General features: G+C 45.3%; 1 protein-coding gene across 2 annotated transcripts; it reads left to right on the top strand.

Moving 5' to 3' along the window:
* Window positions 1-2,810: 2,810 nt before the first annotated feature.
* On the top strand, window positions 2,811-13,696 carry NGB (neuroglobin). Of its 2 annotated transcripts, none has more exons than XM_033142154.1 (4): window positions 2,811-3,005; window positions 9,353-9,464; window positions 12,340-12,459; window positions 13,301-13,696. In XM_033142154.1, exons 1-4 carry the CDS (start codon window positions 2,902-2,904, stop codon window positions 13,445-13,447), a joined length of 483 nt encoding a protein of 160 aa, XP_032998045.1. In that variant the 5' UTR covers window positions 2,811-2,901; the 3' UTR covers window positions 13,448-13,696. The 2 variants fall into 2 exon arrangements, with proteins under 2 accessions (XP_032998045.1, XP_032998056.1); XM_033142165.1 differs by lacking the exon at window positions 2,811-3,005 and adding an exon at window positions 5,588-5,613.
* Window positions 13,697-18,411: the final 4,715 nt, after the last annotated feature.

Genomic DNA, 18,411 nt, shown 5'->3' on the forward strand with positions numbered 1-18,411 from the left:
ACCAATGGAGATGGTAACAATGAAACTGACCAATCACCATGCTAGATTCCAACTGCTACTTCACACATTAAACGCTAGCTTCTGTCTGAGACTCAGGAAACACTGTGACAGGAAATGAGGCCACCATCGGGGTAGGGATGGAACTGATGATTTGCCATGCTATTCAACGGAACTGACGATTTACCGTGCTAGAGAAAAAAACTATATATATATATTTTAAAATTGTTTCTTCTCCCGTTAGATTCACAAACTTTCACGGTATGCATACCCCTGCGTCCTCCCAGGACTACAAAGAATCATGAAGTTGAACTAGTCCCATCCCTCCTGATTCAGGAAATCTGCTGCTAAAAGCATCACAGAAAGGTGGCCATCCAGTCTCTGCATAAAAACGCCTAAGGAAGGAGAGACTGCTACCTTCCATGCTCTACTGTTGAACAGCTCACACCATCAGGATGGAGGTTCTTGCTGATGTTTAGCCTAAATCCCTTTGTAAATTTTATTTATTTATTGAATTTATATACTGCCCCTTATCAGAAGATCTGAGTAGTTCACAAAATAAAAAATACAAGATAAAAGCACAAATAAATAGAACAAAAACAAAGCAATAGCACTCCCCCCCCCAAAAAAACATTTAAAAGGCTGTAGAATATTGCACAGTTAAAGGCCTGGTTGAAGAAGAATGTTTTCACTTGGCATCTAAAGATGCCAGGCGAACCTCCTTGTGGAGAGCATTCCACCAAGGGGGAGCCACTCCAGAAAAGGCCTGTTCTCATGTTGCTACCCTCCTGACCTCTCGTGAAGGAGGTACACAAAGAAGGGCCTCAGATGATTGTAGAGTCCATATTTTTCAGATTACAACTTTGCTGGCTGAGGGTGATGGGACTTTGGCCTGAAACATCTGAAGGGACTAAGCTGGCAAAGGCTGTTCCTCACACATTCATTTCCCAGAAACTTGAAGCAAGACCTGTTGTTCAGGCACCTTATAATTATGTATGGATTACGTGGACAGAAATAAGATTTTCTTTAGCCATTGGAAGGGGGATTAAAAAAAAAGCGTTAGTGCTTAGACGTGCTGAGGCAATACTGCTTGCTGGGTAGCAACAGTTCCTCTAATTTATTTGACTCTCATAAACCTTCACTTTTACTCCCCTTTCACTCTTTCCTTGGTTTCCTAACAGCTATATTTTCAACTGCATTTTCTTACTCTACTAAATTGTTTTCATTACGTTACATTATCCCATGTTGTAACCTCTACTGCTGAGTACTTTTTGTCAGCCTGTTACGATTATTTTCTTATTATAATATTTTTCCATATAATCTATATTTAATGTCCAGTCCTCTTTTAAATTATCTTTATTTCTTAATCTATTTGTCATGCTGGCAAGTTCTATATATTCTAATATTTTAAGATGCCAATACTTCTCATGATGGTACTTTGTCCTCCATTTTTGTGCTACCAGAATTCGGGCAGCTGTGGTTACATACATTCATAGAATAATTTGATTTTTGGGAATCAGGTCCAGCTTTTAAGTGTGATCAGTGCTCAAGATTTTGATGACATCTTTTTCATGTGGAGTTCTCCAACTTGCATATCAAAATCTTTCTGTCCAAAATATTGGAAGGAGATATTTCTGCAATATTTCCAATACCTTTTTGATTGGAGAGAGATTTAAAGCTTATTGATCACAACATACTGGGTAGTTTGTCACTGTGCAGAAATATGCCTGCCTGAGAAGTGCTGTCCTATCCACATAAAGGTAAAGGGACCCCTGACCATTAGTCCAGTCGTGTCCGACTCCGGGGTTGCGGCGCTCATTTCACGTTACTGGCCGAGGGAGCCAGCGTACAGCTTCTGAATCATGTGACCACCATGACAAAGCCGCTTCTGGCGAACCAGAGCAGTGCACGGAAATGCCGTTTACCTTCCCACCAGAGCAGTACCTATTTATCTACTTGCACTTTGACGTGCTTTCGAACTGTTAGGTGGGCAGGAGCTGGGACTGAGCAACGGGAGCTCACCCTGTCGTGGGGATTTGAACCGCCGACCTTCTGATCAGCAAGCCCTAGGCTCTGTGGTTTAACCCACAGCACCACCCGCGTCCTATCCACATACTTGTGAGTAAACATGGTTGGACTGCAGCCTTGATTCAAAAATAGCAGCATACATCAAAACACTAGGATGTTTGCACAAGTGGAAGCTGAACTTGTGAACATGCCCTTTAGACTTCTGAAGTACTTCGAGCCTTCTCTTGGCAGGGATGCAGAAAGCTCACTTACGTGTTTCGGACTTGTTAAAACCACAGAGTGGCGGCTGGGGGAAAGCTGGATTCCCTTGACTTAAAGGTGCGAGGCTGGCAACGTCGGAGCCTGAGTTGGGCGCTGCCCCTTTAAGAGCTCCTCTTGCCATGATCTTCCTGCTGGGAGCTGGGAAGGTGCTGCCGCGGTGAGGAGGCGGCGAGGCGAGGCCAGAGGTTGGCCCTCGGAGATCAGACCCGGGATTGAGAAAGGCAGGATCCCACCCTCTTTGCGGCTGCTGCGAGCAACGGTATGGCGTTCCCCTGGGGCACTCGGGAGTCCCTCTTCAGGCCAGGCGAGGGGATCTTCCTCAAGTCAACCACGCGGCGCCCTAAGGAGTAAGTAGCCAAGGCGCGGACTCGGCGCTTCTGCCTGGCGCAACCGATCCCGCCATGGGAGCGCAAGTCTCGAGCGCAAGGGGGATCTGAAGTGCCTTGTGAGCGGATCGAGCTCCGGGCGCCTGGGATCGCCCCGGGATCCGGGTCGCCACCTGTTGCTCCGAGCGCACAGCCAGCCTCGCTGCGCGTCCGGGAGGGGGCGGCGGCGGCTGCTGCTTCTCTTGCTCTCCAAGCGGCGCTGCGCCTCCAGTTGCGCCTCTCGGGGAAAATGGAGAGCGACGGACTTTCCAGCGCGGACCAGAAGCTGATCCGAGAGAGCTGGGAGAAAGTGAACAGCAGCCCCATCGAGCACGGCTTGGTCTTGTTTACCAGGTAAGGGGGGAAAGGGAGAGGGGCAAGCTGGGCTGGGCTGGGCTGGAGGGAACATGTGCGAGGCCAGATGCCTTAAAGGAGGAAGACTGTAAGGGGAATCGAGGATCTGCCCGGAAGAATCAAAGAGCCAGGTGTGTCTCCACGACGCCTGAAGAGTGGGGACGGTCCTTTACAAAGAAGACCATATTGACCCAACTTGGTTGGTTTCACAGCTTGAAAGACTCCGATGAAAAACTTTGTTCCACCTTCTGCGCTACGATCTTTACGCTCCATATTCCCAGAGTCTCAATGCTTAGGTTTGTTGGTGGCGAATCTCTACCGGGAACGAACAAGCTCCTTATTAGCAGGGGTTTGGTCCGCTTCGCACATCACAGGGGTGGGACGTCTGAAGTGGTGGCGGGGAAGCGGGCAGATCGTGTGTATTGGTTATGCGAGTGTAGACCCTCTTTGGTTATTTGCAGGTGATTTATATATGACACAGGTCACAGACTTGCTTCCAACATGGAAGTGTTTTTCTGTGCAGCCAAAGTGTAATAATAGGTGAAGTAAAATGCCTCTCTCTCTAAATTAGCTTGGTTAAAACAACAACAACAACAACAACAACAACAACAACAACAACAACAACACATTTATATATCACTGTTCCATGTGGGTGCCTATCATGAGCTCTGTCTAGGCTTGAGAAGAGACTATCTGCAGGTCGCATACACACCTCTTTGCTGGGGCTCTTGTCCCAGAAGTCCAGGGCTGGTTTCAGTTTCTAATGAGGGAGAGGGGCTCCATCTTCTCTAACCCCCCACTATAAATAAAAATTTAAACCACAAACAAAAATACATACATAGTTGGGGAGGAAATGAGCTTATACAATAAAATAAATAGATGACAAAAGCCTAGACAATATTTTAGGATACTGAAGTTTAGATTTAATATAAATAAAACAGCATTGAATTAGGATAATTAAATAATTTCTCTTTCTTACATTCCCCCCCCCCCCCGAGACACCAGGACTTGACTTGAGCTAGAGCTTGTTGCTAATATTTGCTTTCAGTTCCCTGGAGTATCCCTAGAATATGCAAAGTAACAAGTGCCGCTGAGCATGTGCAGAGTGCCTTTTGATAAACACCAGTCACTCACAACAAACCCATGTAAATATGTGATGAATAGTTAAGGTGGCAATCCTGTATGAGCTTACCTGAATGTAAGTCCCAGACACGTATAGGCTTGTGCTGCAAGGCTTCTGGGACAGAAAGAGGGGACTTCTAGACAGGCTTGAGTTCCAGCAGGACTTTTTTTCATTTTAGAAAATGAAGCATTAGATGAGTCCAGACAGAGAAAAGAGCTTGTGCAGTCCTGTGAAGGCTTACTTTGGTGTAAGCTTGGGCAACATAGCACCTCTATGGGTTTGAAGGGTGCAAGTATTGATGTGATTTTCATATGAAACTCCATGAGGATTAAAGGCCAGCAACCTGCTTAGAAAGACAGGCCAAGAACACAGTGTGTGAGCTCTAAGTCTTCCCTTTCATATCTTCTTGTCGTTGTGGCAGAGATGAGAGTTTTCTCTCCATCAGGGAGTAGCTCCACAGTCCTCCTGCATGTGCTCAGCTCTGCAGAGTGTATCGGAGCGGCTTCCTAATTGCATGTGACATGGCACTCACGGGAGCCAAGGCCAGGCCTGGCCCTTGGGGAGAGGCTTGATTAATTCCGGGATCAGTCCCAGGACAGAGGAAATGGTGCATGCGAGAGAACAGCTGAGTGCCCGGGTGCATGCCATTAACCCTGAAGCTGAGGAGTACAAAGCTGGGAGACACAGATGGGACAAAGGCTTTGAGCCTCTGGAAGGCCGTGTTTGGTTTTATAGGAAGCAACAAACTTTATCTCTCCATTCACAGAGGGGTGTGTGCAGAGGCTGCTCTGCAGCCAATGTTCACCACCTGCTCACAGCCACTCTTTAAGTTTCCATTGTATGGACAGGAAAACTGAGGCAGGTAAGCGTGGCTTGCTCAACATGGACTGAGGAGAGTCTATAGTGTGAAGAATGGAATTTGGAACCTAGGAAGCTGCCTTATACAAGGGACAGACCTTGGCATCTCAAATTTCAGGGGTGCCCTTTGCAATGCCAAAATCCTGTGTCCCCTTGCCTTCTGTTAGATGTCATAGTTTCAGTGCCCCAGAAGCTGAGCACCTGGTGTGATCAAACCTGTTGTGTTCCCCTAGATCTGCCTTTCGTACAAGGTCAGATCATTTGTGTACTTGTCGACACTTGGCTGGCAGTGGCTGTTCAGGATCTCAAGCAGAGGTCTTTCACATCACCTCCTATCTGATCCTTTGTTATTTTTAATTTCAGAGACAATAAATTGAACCTCCAGCCTTCAGCATGCTCTACCACTGAGCTATGATCCGTTGTCCTATACAGAGAACAGAGCTGTTTATCTGCTGCTTGTGTGTGGTGGGTGGCAGCATGTCCATTGAAATTCCACTTGCTTTGTCTGACTTCAGGACTGTTAGATTTTAGTTTCCAAGAATCGAAGTCCAACACAGTCAACTCCAGCTCCCCGTGTAGAATATGGATGGGTGGAGCTGGTAATATAAAATGGGCAATGAAATGTAGGTAAGGTATCCTTTAAAGTGGTGGGCAAACAGCTTCTGGGAATTCTCCGCTCTGTTAATAGGAGATTTCTCCTGTGGGAAGATAAATTATTCTTTAGTAATTTTTCAGGGGTGGGGCAGGCTATTGGCAGTGAGGGATGGAAGCAAAGTTTTTCTTTCCTGCTAAGGGTTTGTTTGTGTGTGTGTGTGTGTGTGTGTGTGTGTGCGCGCACACACACACACACACACACACTGCTGATACTACAAATGGCTGCAGGATCTGTGTTGGTGGTCGAGTCCCCATTTGCCTTTTCCACACAATGACTTGGACTTGGTGTTGTTTCAGGGCTCAGACGGGTGACAAATGCGAGAGAGAGAGAGAGAGAGAGAGAAGGTGGAGAACATTGGGGGGGGGATATGCAAAGTGGCCTTTCTGGGGACAGGGTGAAGAAAAAGGAAAAAATATGTAGACATTCCTGCATGGCTTTGGACTAGATGACTCTTATGGGCCCTTCCAACTCTGCAATTCTATGATTCTATTATTTTCTCAGTAAAAAATGCCTTATGGGAAACTGAATAGCTGTAGTACTGCTCCATTAATTAATAAACACACAACTTTGTTTCTCTGAGCCAAATGCAGTAAGACCCACTCAATGAATATGAAGACAAAATTATCTGAGGGTGCTTAAAAGCTTGGAAGGGATGCACAAAGCTTCTGAAGGAGTAGACAAATGAGAAAGCGACAGGTTAGCAGGGCTGAATTGTGTTCACATGGGTTCTTCAAGAGTTCAAATTTAAAATTGTTAACTAAGGTATGTAATTTAAAATCAGCAAACTTTTCCAGCAACTGCTGGAATTGTCATTGTAGCACCTGTGTTTTCAGCAGGAACCAGGAAATCAGAACCCTTCCAGACAATTCTGTATTGTGCAATATGATGGAAATCGTTATTAAGGCTAGTTTATCTATTGAATATGTAACACAACAAAACTTGTGGAGGAAGAGTTGGTTTGGTGTCTCCAAAGAGATGTCTTGCTTCACTAACCCTTTTAAGTGTGTTGAGAGTATCAACAAAAATGTAGAGATGGGTGCTCAGCCGAACATTGCATACATAGGCTTTGTGTTTGTTTTTAAGAGAGCTTTTGGCAAACACTCCATTCTGTGGAAAGTTAACAGTCAGAAATGCACCCTCTTATGCGTTCAAACAATCCTCTAATTAAAAACCAGAAAGCTGTGGTTAGGAATACAGGCATTTTTCATCATAGAGGAAAGCAAATTACATGGAGTGAGGCTGGTACTGTTTAGACTATTTAATCTAGAGTCAGCTACCTTGTGCATGACACAAAGTTATTAATAGGATGTTATAACTGCAATGAGCATAGATGTGTGTTTTTTTTTAACAATTAGATAAAGTGACAAAGGACAAACCTACCAGTGACCATTGTCTATGATAGCCTAAATGGACTGTCTGCGTAGCTGCTAAGAGTTTGAGTGAGGAACGCTCTGGTTCAAATCTAATCTCTTTACTTCATAACTCTCAGCCTCCCTTCTGCAGCATGAGGAGGATACCGGCCTACCTTACTGATTGCTGTAAATGTTGTTGAGGTAGGCAGGTATTCTCCTCATGCTGCCAGGTAGTATTATGAAGTCTCCGCTACAAGTTTTTATTTCTTATTTTGCTGCAAACTGCTTTATAGCCCCTGTCTGGTGGACGACACCATTCTCTTGCATTACCTTGACTTTGGAGGATTGCGAGTTTTGAGTTCCTGCATGGAGCAAACCATTCTTTTAGATACCATTACAAGTTTTATATCACTGTGTGAAATTGTTCAGCGAATAGCAGAGAGCAGAATTCAGGCCAGTATATGGAACGATATTGCAACAGATTCTCGTTCATCCTTATTAGTCAGGAGAGATGTGTACCATATAAATAGAAAAAAAGGGTTCCTGTCAATCTAGGAGGTGAATTACCAGAGAGATGCGCTTAGGGAGGCAGTCAGGGTTGAAAGGGCACCAGGGATGACATGCATGTGTGAAATGCAACCTGGCAACGAAAAGCTGATGTGGATTTTGGGCTGTGTCACGGAATGAAGGAGGGAGAGTCTAATCTCAATGCAGTCTGGAGGTGAAGACCCTTTGAATGTTGTGTTAAGAGACTGTGGTTAGTGGGTATTTTGACTGTGTGTGTTGGTGGGGGGAGGAAAGGGCAGAACAGATCCTACCAAAGGGAGTTTGGAAACAGACAACAAAACAAGTCATTGCTACGAGAAGAACTGAGGATGTTTTCAACACTTGCAGTAGCAAGAATCTTATGCTCTTTTGCTCAAGGGTGGTAACTTAAAGCACCTGTGGTGGAGTAAATGGTGTGTGCTAAACTCAGATTTTTTTTTTCAGAGAAAAGCTTGGTGCTGGCGATCTTCCAGTGCTCTTGCAAAATGCTTACGATGTTCTCATATTTTTCTGCTATCCAGGTCTTTGTCACTTCACACATCTTTCTCTCTATGTGTCTTTCTGTCTCTGCTTCTCTAAAACAGCCAATCTTCGACCTCCTATTATTGCTACGATCTAGCAGTGTGATGCTGCAGCACGATAAATGGAGATTGCTGTTTATACCAGGAATGAATGGACCCTTCCCCATTTCTTAAACACATATTTGAGTGGGACGTTTCTACACGCTCAGTTGAGAAACTGGCTTCAGTCCCACTCCCAAGCAGAAGAGCACCATGAGATGAGCAAGGGGAAAGGGGCGGTGGCAGACCTCCATTTGCATTGCCTTCCCCTCCTGGGCAGCCTGTGCTCGCAGGGGGAGCTCAAGTGACTGGGCAGTAGTGATAAAACAAGGCATTTTAAAATTTGTTTAAAACAAGTCCAGTACAGATGGAGATTGGGAAAGATTGCTACTTGAAATGCCTGTTGATAGGGGAACATTTTCAGCAGGCACTGAAAAGACAACAGAGATAGTGCCCGAGAGTTGTGCTGGGGCTCCATTTTTCTTTCCCAGAAACCAATTGTAAAGGGACAGGGGAAGTTGTACCGAGAGAAGAAAAATGCCCTGGGTGGTAATAAACTAAGTTTTACTCCGTGTACACCTATTGGAATTAATGAATATTAAAGGTAAAGGTAAAGGGGACCCCTGACCATTAGGTCCAGTCACAAATGACTCTGGAGTTGTGGTGCTCATCTCGCTTTATTGGCCGAGGGAGCCGGTGTACATGACTAAGCTGCTTGTGGCGAACCAGAGCAGCACACGGAAACACCATTTACCTTCCTGCTGGAGCGGTATCTATTTATTTACTTGCACTTTGATGTGCTTTCGAACTGCTAGGTTGGCAGGAGCAGGGACCAAGCAATGGGAGCTCACCCCGTCACAGGGATGTGAACCGCTAACCTACTGATCGGCAAGCCCTAGGCTCTGTGGTTTAACCCACAGCGCCACCCGGGTCCCTTTAATGAATATTACTAAAGCCTATTCATTTCAGTAGGTCTACCTTTGGAATAAAACCTAGTTGAGTACCACTCCTTGTCCTCTGTTGTACCTGGTTTGTTTCCCTGAAGGCAGGCTGGGCATGAGGGGAGGAGACTGTACAAGAGAGGAAGAAGACATCCTTTCCTCCCCTGACATTAGCCTTGTCCTGTGACTGGCTTTCTTTCTTGGGCCTCCCCAGAAGCTAAGATGTTCCATGAGGATGGGAAAGAGAGATGGGATGGGATGTCTGCACAATTTGTATGGAGGCCAAATAATTGTTGGGTTGATGTCTTTCAGGCTTTTTGATTTGGACCCTGACCTCTTGCCCCTTTTCCAGTACAACTGCAGGAAGTTCTCTACTCCTCAGGAGTGCCTCTCGTCACCTGAGTTCCTGGAACACATCAGAAAGGTGAGAGGTGTCAAGGAGTCCTTCTGGTAATTGTCTTGAACTATAGCAAAAGGCTATGCTGGCAAGTGGCAGTGGGGTATCCTGCTTAGCGTGTTTGGCTAGGGCCTGGGAGGCGTGGGTTCAAATCCCCACTTTTCTATGAAGCTCTTGGGGTGAAAGGAGCTTGTTGAGTAAATCTGGGCCAGTTGTTCTTTCTCAGGTGGACCTACCTTACAGGGGATCAAATGGTATACAGGCGACCTTACATATTTTCCCCGAGATGCTTGGAGGAAGTTTGGGATAAAAACTGCAGTCAACAAATGCAGCTTCAACCTAAAACTCTCTTGCTGTGCACCAACAGCCTTTTGTGTATCCTCTTCACCAAGAAGTATCATTTAAACCAAAGTCAGTAAAATTATAATAAGCTATTATTTATTCTACACTGCCAGGGAATGGGGAAATATTAATTGGTGCCTAGTGCTTCAGTGATGATTCCCATGTGTTCTGATCTGAACTACTTGTATGACACGAAGGACCACTGTTGTCTAAGAGGTACCTGTGGAAAGTTGTGTGCATGAATCTATCCTGATTACTTTTCTGCATGCAGAAAATGCATTTTAAAAACGAATATAAATCTATTAACTGTATTAGATTAGGAATGAGTTTAATCACATTTAAATAATTAGATTTAGTTTAGCAGAGCAAGAAGGAAGGACAAGTATGAGCTTAACTCCAAGAGTGTGTTAAGAAAATATTGAGACAAGGAACCCTATAGGCAACCTTTCTTTTCTGACAGACTTTTGACCTAGCTGTGGGCTGGTTTTAATAGAATGTTTTCTGCTGCATGCCTGGTGTTTGGATATGACATGTTTTTAATTTGTTTTACTTTGTCCATTTTGATTAATTTTCTTTTCATTAGCTGCATTGGACAATGTTTTGTTGGAAAGTCAGGAAAGAAATACAAATATAGAAATAAAATAAATGAGAAGGTTTGATAGGGTGTTTAGATTGCCAGATTAAACGAGAACAAGTTTAGTCTAGCTCTTCCCCACCCCCAATGATGGCTAGTCAGGTTTTATTTTTCAGCATTTTTGTCCTGCCTTTCTGCGAAATAGGGTGGCAGAGTACAAAATGTGAATAGATGAGGTAAAATTTAGTTGAAAAAAACCAGTCTGTTGGACAAGCAAATAAAAGGATGACGTTGGTGCAGAAACCAGTAGCAGTCAAAGATCAGCCTCAGAAAACACTATCTTTAAAAAGCCTGGTGAAGAAGGAAAGTTTTAGCCTCTTTTGGCAAAGTGTTCAACTGTCTGTATCCCAATACTGAAAAGGCCCTGTCTCTTAGAGCCACCTGCCAGGCTTCAGATTCAAGTAGGCCAGGAGACATCCAACAAGAGCCTCAGTAGATCCATACCCTCCAACATTTCTCTGATGAAAATAGGAATGTCCTAAGGAAAAGCAGGATCAAACCAGAAACCAAGACAGCTTCTGTAAATCCAGACTGTCCCTGGAAAATAGGGACACTTGGAGGGTCTGTAGATGATCATAAAGATTAGGCATGTGGGTGGAAAGAATTTTCCAGATACAGTACTCTAGTATCAGGTCAACTGGGCCTTTAAAAGTTAAAACAAACACTTAGACTTGAGCCTGGAAATGAATTGGTAGTTGCTGTACTGAAGCCAGGTCTTGTAAACATTCTGGCAGCTGCATTCAGGACCAGTCAAAGCTTATGAACTACAAAGGCTGAGCCACATGGAGCACATTAGAGTAATCCAATCTGGAAGTGACCGCAGCATGAATAGCTGGCTGCTCCTGGCTTTTCAAGGGAAGGATGCAGCTGACACACATGCTGAAAAAAGGTATTTCCAGCCATAAGATCATCCAGTTGCCAGGCTGGGTTTTGGAGTACTCCCAAGCTGTGGCTGACTTTTAAAGGAGTTAAACTACTGTATGTGCAAAAGAAACAGAACACCAGCGCTTCTAACACTAAACCCTCAACTACCCACCATTACCTCTATTTTGTCTGGATTAAACATCAGTTAGTTCACCCTCATCTGCTCCAAAACTGATGCCCTTAAGGACTTTTACAGGCAGGGCGCAGCAGAACCATCCCTTCTTGTTTGTTCCATTAATTGGTAATCAGATCTATACTCTCTCTGGGTATGGAAGCTCCATTTTTAGCTATCATAGCTAATTGCCAGTGGTAGACTTTCCCTATTGAATTTGGCTACAAAATCACCGATGGGCACACACCTATTAGGAAGTAAATCCCATTCATATCAAGGGGGCTTGTTACCAAGGAAATTTAGTTATAGGGCTGTGATTTCCCCTCTGCCAAAATCAAAACTCATGCAGGTGGGAAGAAAGGCAGAGCAGCCAGGAGGGTTGAATTTAAAATTGGGTAGTTAATGTGTCTTGTAGCACCAATCTGCCAGATAATGTGTTGCTGTGATGTGTCCCTTGGGAGTCATGCATGACAACTGCATGGGCAACCATGTCAAGCTGTCTTGGCAGGCCACACTGGCTGTGGTAGCTTTTCAACATGTGTAAACGCTACTAGAAGAGGTAAGTGTATGAGAGATCAGCACACAGGTGATTTGGGTTTGGTTTCCAGGCTTTTTCTTGCACAAACATGCTTTCTGCCTAAGGGTTTTGTAACATTTGCTGGAGGCCCTAAATGGCAGGATTGGTGTAATAGACAGATATAAATGATGCTTAAATACAGATTTTCTTCAAGCATGCCTTTTCATCTTAACCCGAGCTCTTAGGCTTATGGAGATATCCAGAACAAGTCTTTCAGAGTCTCCTATAACATTTGCAGGCGGCTTTTAGAGTGCTTTTACTTCCATAAGGTTCACACCAGATTGTCCTGTTTGTCGTTCTTTCTGCTTGGTAGGTAATGCTGGTAATAGATGCAGCCGTGACTCATTTGGAGAACTTGCACTGCCTGGAAGAATACCTTGCCAACCTGGGTAAGAAACACCAGGCAGTTGGTGTGAAGGTGGAGTCTTTTTCGGTAAGGAGGTGTATCTGTGGCACTGTTGACTTGCTTTTAATTCTTTCCTCAGCTTTCCAGGTTTGTGTTGCAGGAAGGAACATGTTGGGAAATCAGTACAGATTGAGGAGGAAGAACAAGGCCATGGAGGGTTTTGAGAGGGCAAAAAGCTTGCTCAGGATCCCAGAGTGGATGGGAAACCAGTGGAGAGAGCTAAGGAGGGGAGAGTCACATGGTCTGAATAAGTCACAAAATAGTGAGCAGATTTCTGAGCTGTTTTGGACCTGGGTGGATGAAGGAGAGGGCTGCATGGCAGCAGTGGCGAAGCTGCATGCTCCGCTGCTGGGGGTGGAGAGCAGGTAGGGGCATGGCACGCATCCTGGGGGTGTAGTATGCCGCCTGTGAGGGCGTGGCATATGTTCTGGGGGCGTGGCGCGCGGGGGTGCACAGCATGTGTCCGAGGCCCCCGCCACGATGGTACCCTACCGGAATAGTGGTGCCGGAGGCAGTCCGTTCCCTCCGCACTCCCATTCCTCTGCCAGTGCATGGCAGAAGGAAAGTTGGGGTGACATAAGAGCTACGAACTCTGCAGTTGAGATAAGTCATAAATCCTGGAGGAGATTTAGACTGGATGGGATTAGCTTTCTGAAAAATTCATTAGCCATTACTCAGCTCAGCCTCCAGCACCAAACAAAACTTGCAGGTTCCTCTGAGGCAGAGAAGTAAAAAGCAAGGTAGTCTATTGTTAGGCAAACTGGGGATAAATAATGGTTGACAGCACTAGGTAAAATGCCAGTAAGAGCCTGGAGGGTGTGTGCTTCTTTTTGAATGCTGATTCTGCTGTCTCCTGTTTGATTTGCAGGCTGTGGGCGAATCCTTGCTGTATATGCTGGAAAAGTGCCACGGCCCCGCTTTCAATGTGAATGTGCGTGAGGCCTGGACCAAGCTGTACAGCGTTGTGGTAAAAGCCATGAGCTGCGGATGGGATGTTCCCACAAAAGTGGAATAAACCTGGACCCAGGATGCTTGAGTGGGAACAGCTCCAAGGAGAAAGCAAGCTTGCCTTTCTAGCTCTGTGTATTTCAGAGTAATCTCAACATTTCTCTCTCTCTCTCTCTCTCGTTTTACTCTTGCATTCCCCATTTTTCTTGTGGTAATGTGATGATGCTCCCATATTTCAGTGTTGCAGTTCCATGTATCTGTTTGCAGGGGGCGAAAGAGAGCCAAGCCGGAATTAAAAGCTGAAATGCCAACTGCAGCTAGCGGCTTTCCTTCCAAAAGGCATGTTATCATTCTCTTTATTTCCCCATTGCCTTTCAAAGAGTAATTACAAAGATTTCTTAGCACAGAAGCTAGCTTTCCCCCCTTGAGATTGTGAGCCTGCGATTGTTTCAGTGAAGCTAAGCAGGAGTGTGTGCATTTCCTTGGGATTATCCAAGCAGTGTAGCTTTCCCCCTGCCTTTTAAAGTGGGTTAATTCTACAGTAAGGTTCCTGTTTGTATGCCTGAGCTGCTAGATGGTTGGATTTTGAAATGCTTGGCCACAAGTTATAACTTGAAAGCCAGTGGGAATGCAGCAGCTGCCAGTTCCATGAGCATGTGGAAATAAAATCTTGTAGTGAAATTAGTGACAGATGCGGCTTTTATACTGGGGAAAGCTTCCAAAATTCATCCTGGATTCTGGCCAAAGGAGAGTCTGTAGAATAAAATCCATTTCTGGGCAACTGCTTTGCTGCCATTCCTCCCCTCCCCAGGCATTTCTGGTACAGTATAGCCTTCCAGGTGCTTGACAGAATTCTCCTTGCCCGAATCTTAATGAAAGCAACTTAGTTCTTGGGGTTGTTTTGGAACCCATCTGGGGGCGGGGAGGTAGGAAACCCAGAAAAGAAAATTTTTGGTGTGGTGGATGAACATTTAAAAGCCCCTTGCTTTTCAGTCTAGGTGCAGATAAGGCCCATAGGAAAACTTGAGGTGGGCCAGGTGTGGTCTGGTTGAATCAAGAGGAGACAGAGGGGGTGTGCCTTGTCCTGGTATGGACAGTCCTTCTCGATGACTGACAGGGGTTGTTGTGGTTCCTCCACTTAATCTGCCATCTTATAGGTGGCCTAGGAAAACTGATTAGGCAGTGTGAATGGTCCCACTGTCACCATTGGTAGACAATCACCAGTGGTTGACATTGGGCCCATGAACAGTAGCTAAAGTTCACCTAAAACAGTTTAGCAGGCCCAACCGTCAAGGCCTGGGAGCCCTCATTAGCCCTAATTAGGCCCATGGCTGGAGGCTCCCTGTCCCAGTAGAGCTAGTGATAAAACAATTTACTGGGCCTCTAGGAAGCCATTTTTTTGCTTGTGCTTTACGCATGATCAACAGACCAAATGCAAGTCCTACCCAGTAATATCTTGTGATTTATATACGATATGAGAGCTTCCATACAAAGTGCCAACAACTGCCCACTCGCGATCGTGAGTTTGGGAACCACGTGTGAGGGGAACCCGTTGTGTGTCAAAGCTTAGTTCAGAGATGTGTTGGAGTTTGTTGCAGTGTTTGTGGGGAGGTGCATTCCTTTTTCTGTTTTGTGAACAATTTCTTTTTCTGAGTTTTCCATCAAGTCTCTCTATTTAAACTCCAAAGCAGCCTAGGGACAGCTATTTTGAAATTTGCTGAGAGCTGCATAAAAGGGGCAATGCCAGCAGGGATGGCTGGTGCCCACTGGGGCAGAAAGCAGGGGTCCAACCGTAGGTGGAGCCAATGACAGGCAGAGCCAACAATTCTAGGCCCCCCCCTCTCATTCTAGTTCTCCCCTAGGTGTTGAGCACTAGCCTAGTGGGATCAAACCATATATATATATTGGGTGGTGGTGGTGTATTGGAAGTGACATATTCTGTATACTCACAACCCAGGTGGGGAGGATACAGAGGCTCTAGTTCCTCTGATAATTTATCCCTTTCAATCTCAGGACACTTTCAAATGCTCTAGGTTCGTGGAATAAGAGATCTGAAAGTAGATAAGATTCCTTTCGTTATCCCTCACCCTAAACTTATTGTGAATAATGGTGGTGGAGAGAGTGCTAGTAGCTGGATAAAATTTAAAATTCCTAGAGGCAAGCAGAAATCTGCTTCACAGAAGTAGCAATTGAGAAAACAAATATTAATGACCCAGACATGGTCACATTCTTTTGTCATCAGAAATGCTTTCTCCTGCACAAATATAAGAACTGTGTTTAAATGCACTGATTTCATGCTGTCTAGAAAAGAGAACCCGAATCCTCAAACTAGGGTTTTTGAAATTATTTGCAGAGCTTTGTATTAAAAAATTGTGTGTCCCATGACATTATTATAACTGCAAGCCAGTCTTAAAACCATTGTGACCGAGGCCTAGTTCTCTGAAGCAGCAGGGGAGGAAATAAGCCCATTTCTGGGTTCCACTGCTTCAGACTCTGGCAGGGAGAGTAGACTTATGAAATTGAATGGTTCTCCATACAAAAACATTTGCTGCACCTAGAAAATTAAATGCCAAGGAGAAAGGGGATAGCTTACCCCAACCCCATGCATATAAAGCTGGGCCCTTTGTAAGCTTTTCACAGCTCTCTTCACATTTTGTGTGTGCCATATTTTGTTGCATTCCAAAAGAAATAAAAAAACATGGTGTTGGTGTATCTCAGACCTGTTTGGGGTGTTGTGGGTCTCCTGCAAAGTAAAATTTGTTATATTTCACTTACTTGGTAAAGTAGCAGCGTGAGAGTATAATCTCAACACTTTCCTACTATACACATCAGTCCTGTGTGCAAGGCGAATTCTGTCTTGGGAACAGTCTGGAACAGGGGTAGGCAACCTAAGGCCCGTGGGCCAGATGCGGCCCAATCGCCTTCTCAATCTGGCCTTCGGACGGTCCAGGAATCAGCATGCTTTTACATGAGTAGAATGTGTGCTTTTATTTAAAATACATCTCTGGGTTATTTGTGGGGCATAGGAATTGGTTCATTTCCCCTCACCCCAACATATAGTCCAGCCCACCAAATGGTCTGAGGGATGGTGGACCGGTCCACGGATGAAAAAGGTTGTTGACCCCTGGTCTGGAAAGACTGCTATGCAAATTTTATGCTATACATAAAGCTGCTATACAAATTCTGTGGTGGAACCATATTGGAATAGTTTATAGTTCTGGTTGCCTTGCAGAGCTGCAAAAGATGCAGAAATTGGGAGCTCAAACGATCAAGGGGCTGATGAAGCAAGTCCCCTTTGATTAAAGGTTGCAATGTTTGGGACTTTTCAGTTTAGAAGAAAGGTGAATTGGGGTGAAGCGTGTGTAAGTATTATGTATGGTGTGGAGAAAGGGAAGGTTTTCTGCTTCGTAGTACTTCATCCGATGAAACTAAAACGCTAGGAGATTAAGGACAGGAAAAAAGGAAGTTCACCACACAGCAGAGAATCCGCTATCACAAAATGTAGTGATAGCAAGCAACCTGGTTCGGTTTGAAACATGATTAGACAAATTCATTCAGGGTACCAATGGCTACTCACCATGGCTGTGTACTACCTTCAATATTGGGGAACGCGAGTGGGGATAATGTCCTTCTTATGAAACTCATGAACTCAGTCACAGTGAGAACAAGATGCTGGACTATATGGTTCTTTGGATTTGATCCTGAAGGGTTTCTTATATGAGCTATTCTCTCCTTTGGAAAAACTAAAAGGGCACGCCGACCATGGGGTCACAGTGACTTCCCACTACAGTCAGTTGTATTGCATTTCACTTGTAGTAATTATTTCTGAATCTGCATCTTTACATATAAATTAGCATGTGCCCCTTTTCAGTCATGTGCAAGTAGCCTCATCACCCTTTTTGTCATCCTCCACTGCCATCATTGAGAAGGTTGCCGGTGTGGGTGGATGACTGGAAGCTCTCCTCGGTCAGGGCCAGGTGACTAGAACCGCAAGAGTTCCTCAGAAAGTGAGGGGGAATTTACCATCCCTATGGTTTTATACTAAGCATAAGAATCCTGGCAGGAGGAAGATAGCTTTGTGGGAGCTCCCATTTCCATAGTAACCGGAGCAGGAGTTTGTCGAGGCAGATGGCTGCCTACAGCAGCAGCAGCAGCCGCAGCAGGTATCCTTTCTTATTACCAGTGGTGGGGACTTGTCCTGGGTTAAACCACAGAGCCTAGGGCTTGCTGATCAGAAGGTCGGTGGTTCGAATCCCTGCGACGGGGTGAGCTCCCATTGCTTGGTCCCAGCTCCTGCCCACCTAGCAGTTTGAAAGCACGTCAAAGTGCAAGTAGATAAATAGGGACCGCTCTGGCGGGAAGGTAAACGGCGTTTCTGTGCGCTGCTCTGGTTCACCAGAAGTAGCTTTGTCATGCTGGCCACATGACCCAGAAGCTGTACGCCGGCTCCCTCGGCCAGTAACGCGAGATGAGCGCCGCAACCCCAGAGTCGGACACGACTGGACCTAATGGTAAGGGGTCCCTTTACCTTTATCACACCACCTAAACTACTTGAGCTTTCTCATTATGTCCAAGACCTTGCTCTCTCTCTTTGAACAAAAGCAAAAGGGGACCTCTCAGGTTTCTGATATGCTTGGCAAGGACCTTCTCCTCCTCCTGTTTTGAGTTAGCACCACTCTGCGTCAACATGTGCAGCTCAACCCCAGGCACCAGCTGGGCGAAGTAACTTTATTCAAGGCACAGTCATAGCAATAAATATAACAAGAAGATACATAACTCTGGCACATTCCTAGAGGGCAACAGCCAAGGGAAAGACAAAAGACCAGAGCTTCCCAAAGACACCATACCCAACTCACAGGCACTTTGCCTCCATAAAAGAGAAGCGGCTAAGACAGGAGGCCTTGAGGTTTGCTACATTAGCATGTGACTAGGCAAAGGTAATTTCATAGGTTCCAAGGAGGGAGTAGTAAGGAACCGCTTACTCACGCTACAGCACTGGACCCGACCACCCTTCGTCAAATGCAGCCAGCT

Source organism: Lacerta agilis, chromosome 1 (assembly GCF_009819535.1).
Source record: "Lacerta agilis isolate rLacAgi1 chromosome 1, rLacAgi1.pri, whole genome shotgun sequence".
In the NCBI taxonomy this organism is placed as follows: Eukaryota; Metazoa; Chordata; class Lepidosauria; order Squamata; family Lacertidae; genus Lacerta; species Lacerta agilis.

Bases quoted from the DNA above. Each gene is read 5' to 3' on its own strand.
- NGB (XM_033142154.1), top strand. From the start codon at position 2,902: ATGGAGAGCGACGGACTTTCCAGCGCGGACCAGAAGCTGATCCGAGAG. The intron at 3,006-9,352 runs GTAAGGGGGGAA...GATGTCTTTCAG, and splicing joins GGCTTGGTCTTGTTTACCAG to GCTTTTTGATTTGGACCCTG. The intron at 12,460-13,300 runs GTAAGGAGGTGT...TTTGATTTGCAG, and splicing joins TGAAGGTGGAGTCTTTTTCG to GCTGTGGGCGAATCCTTGCT.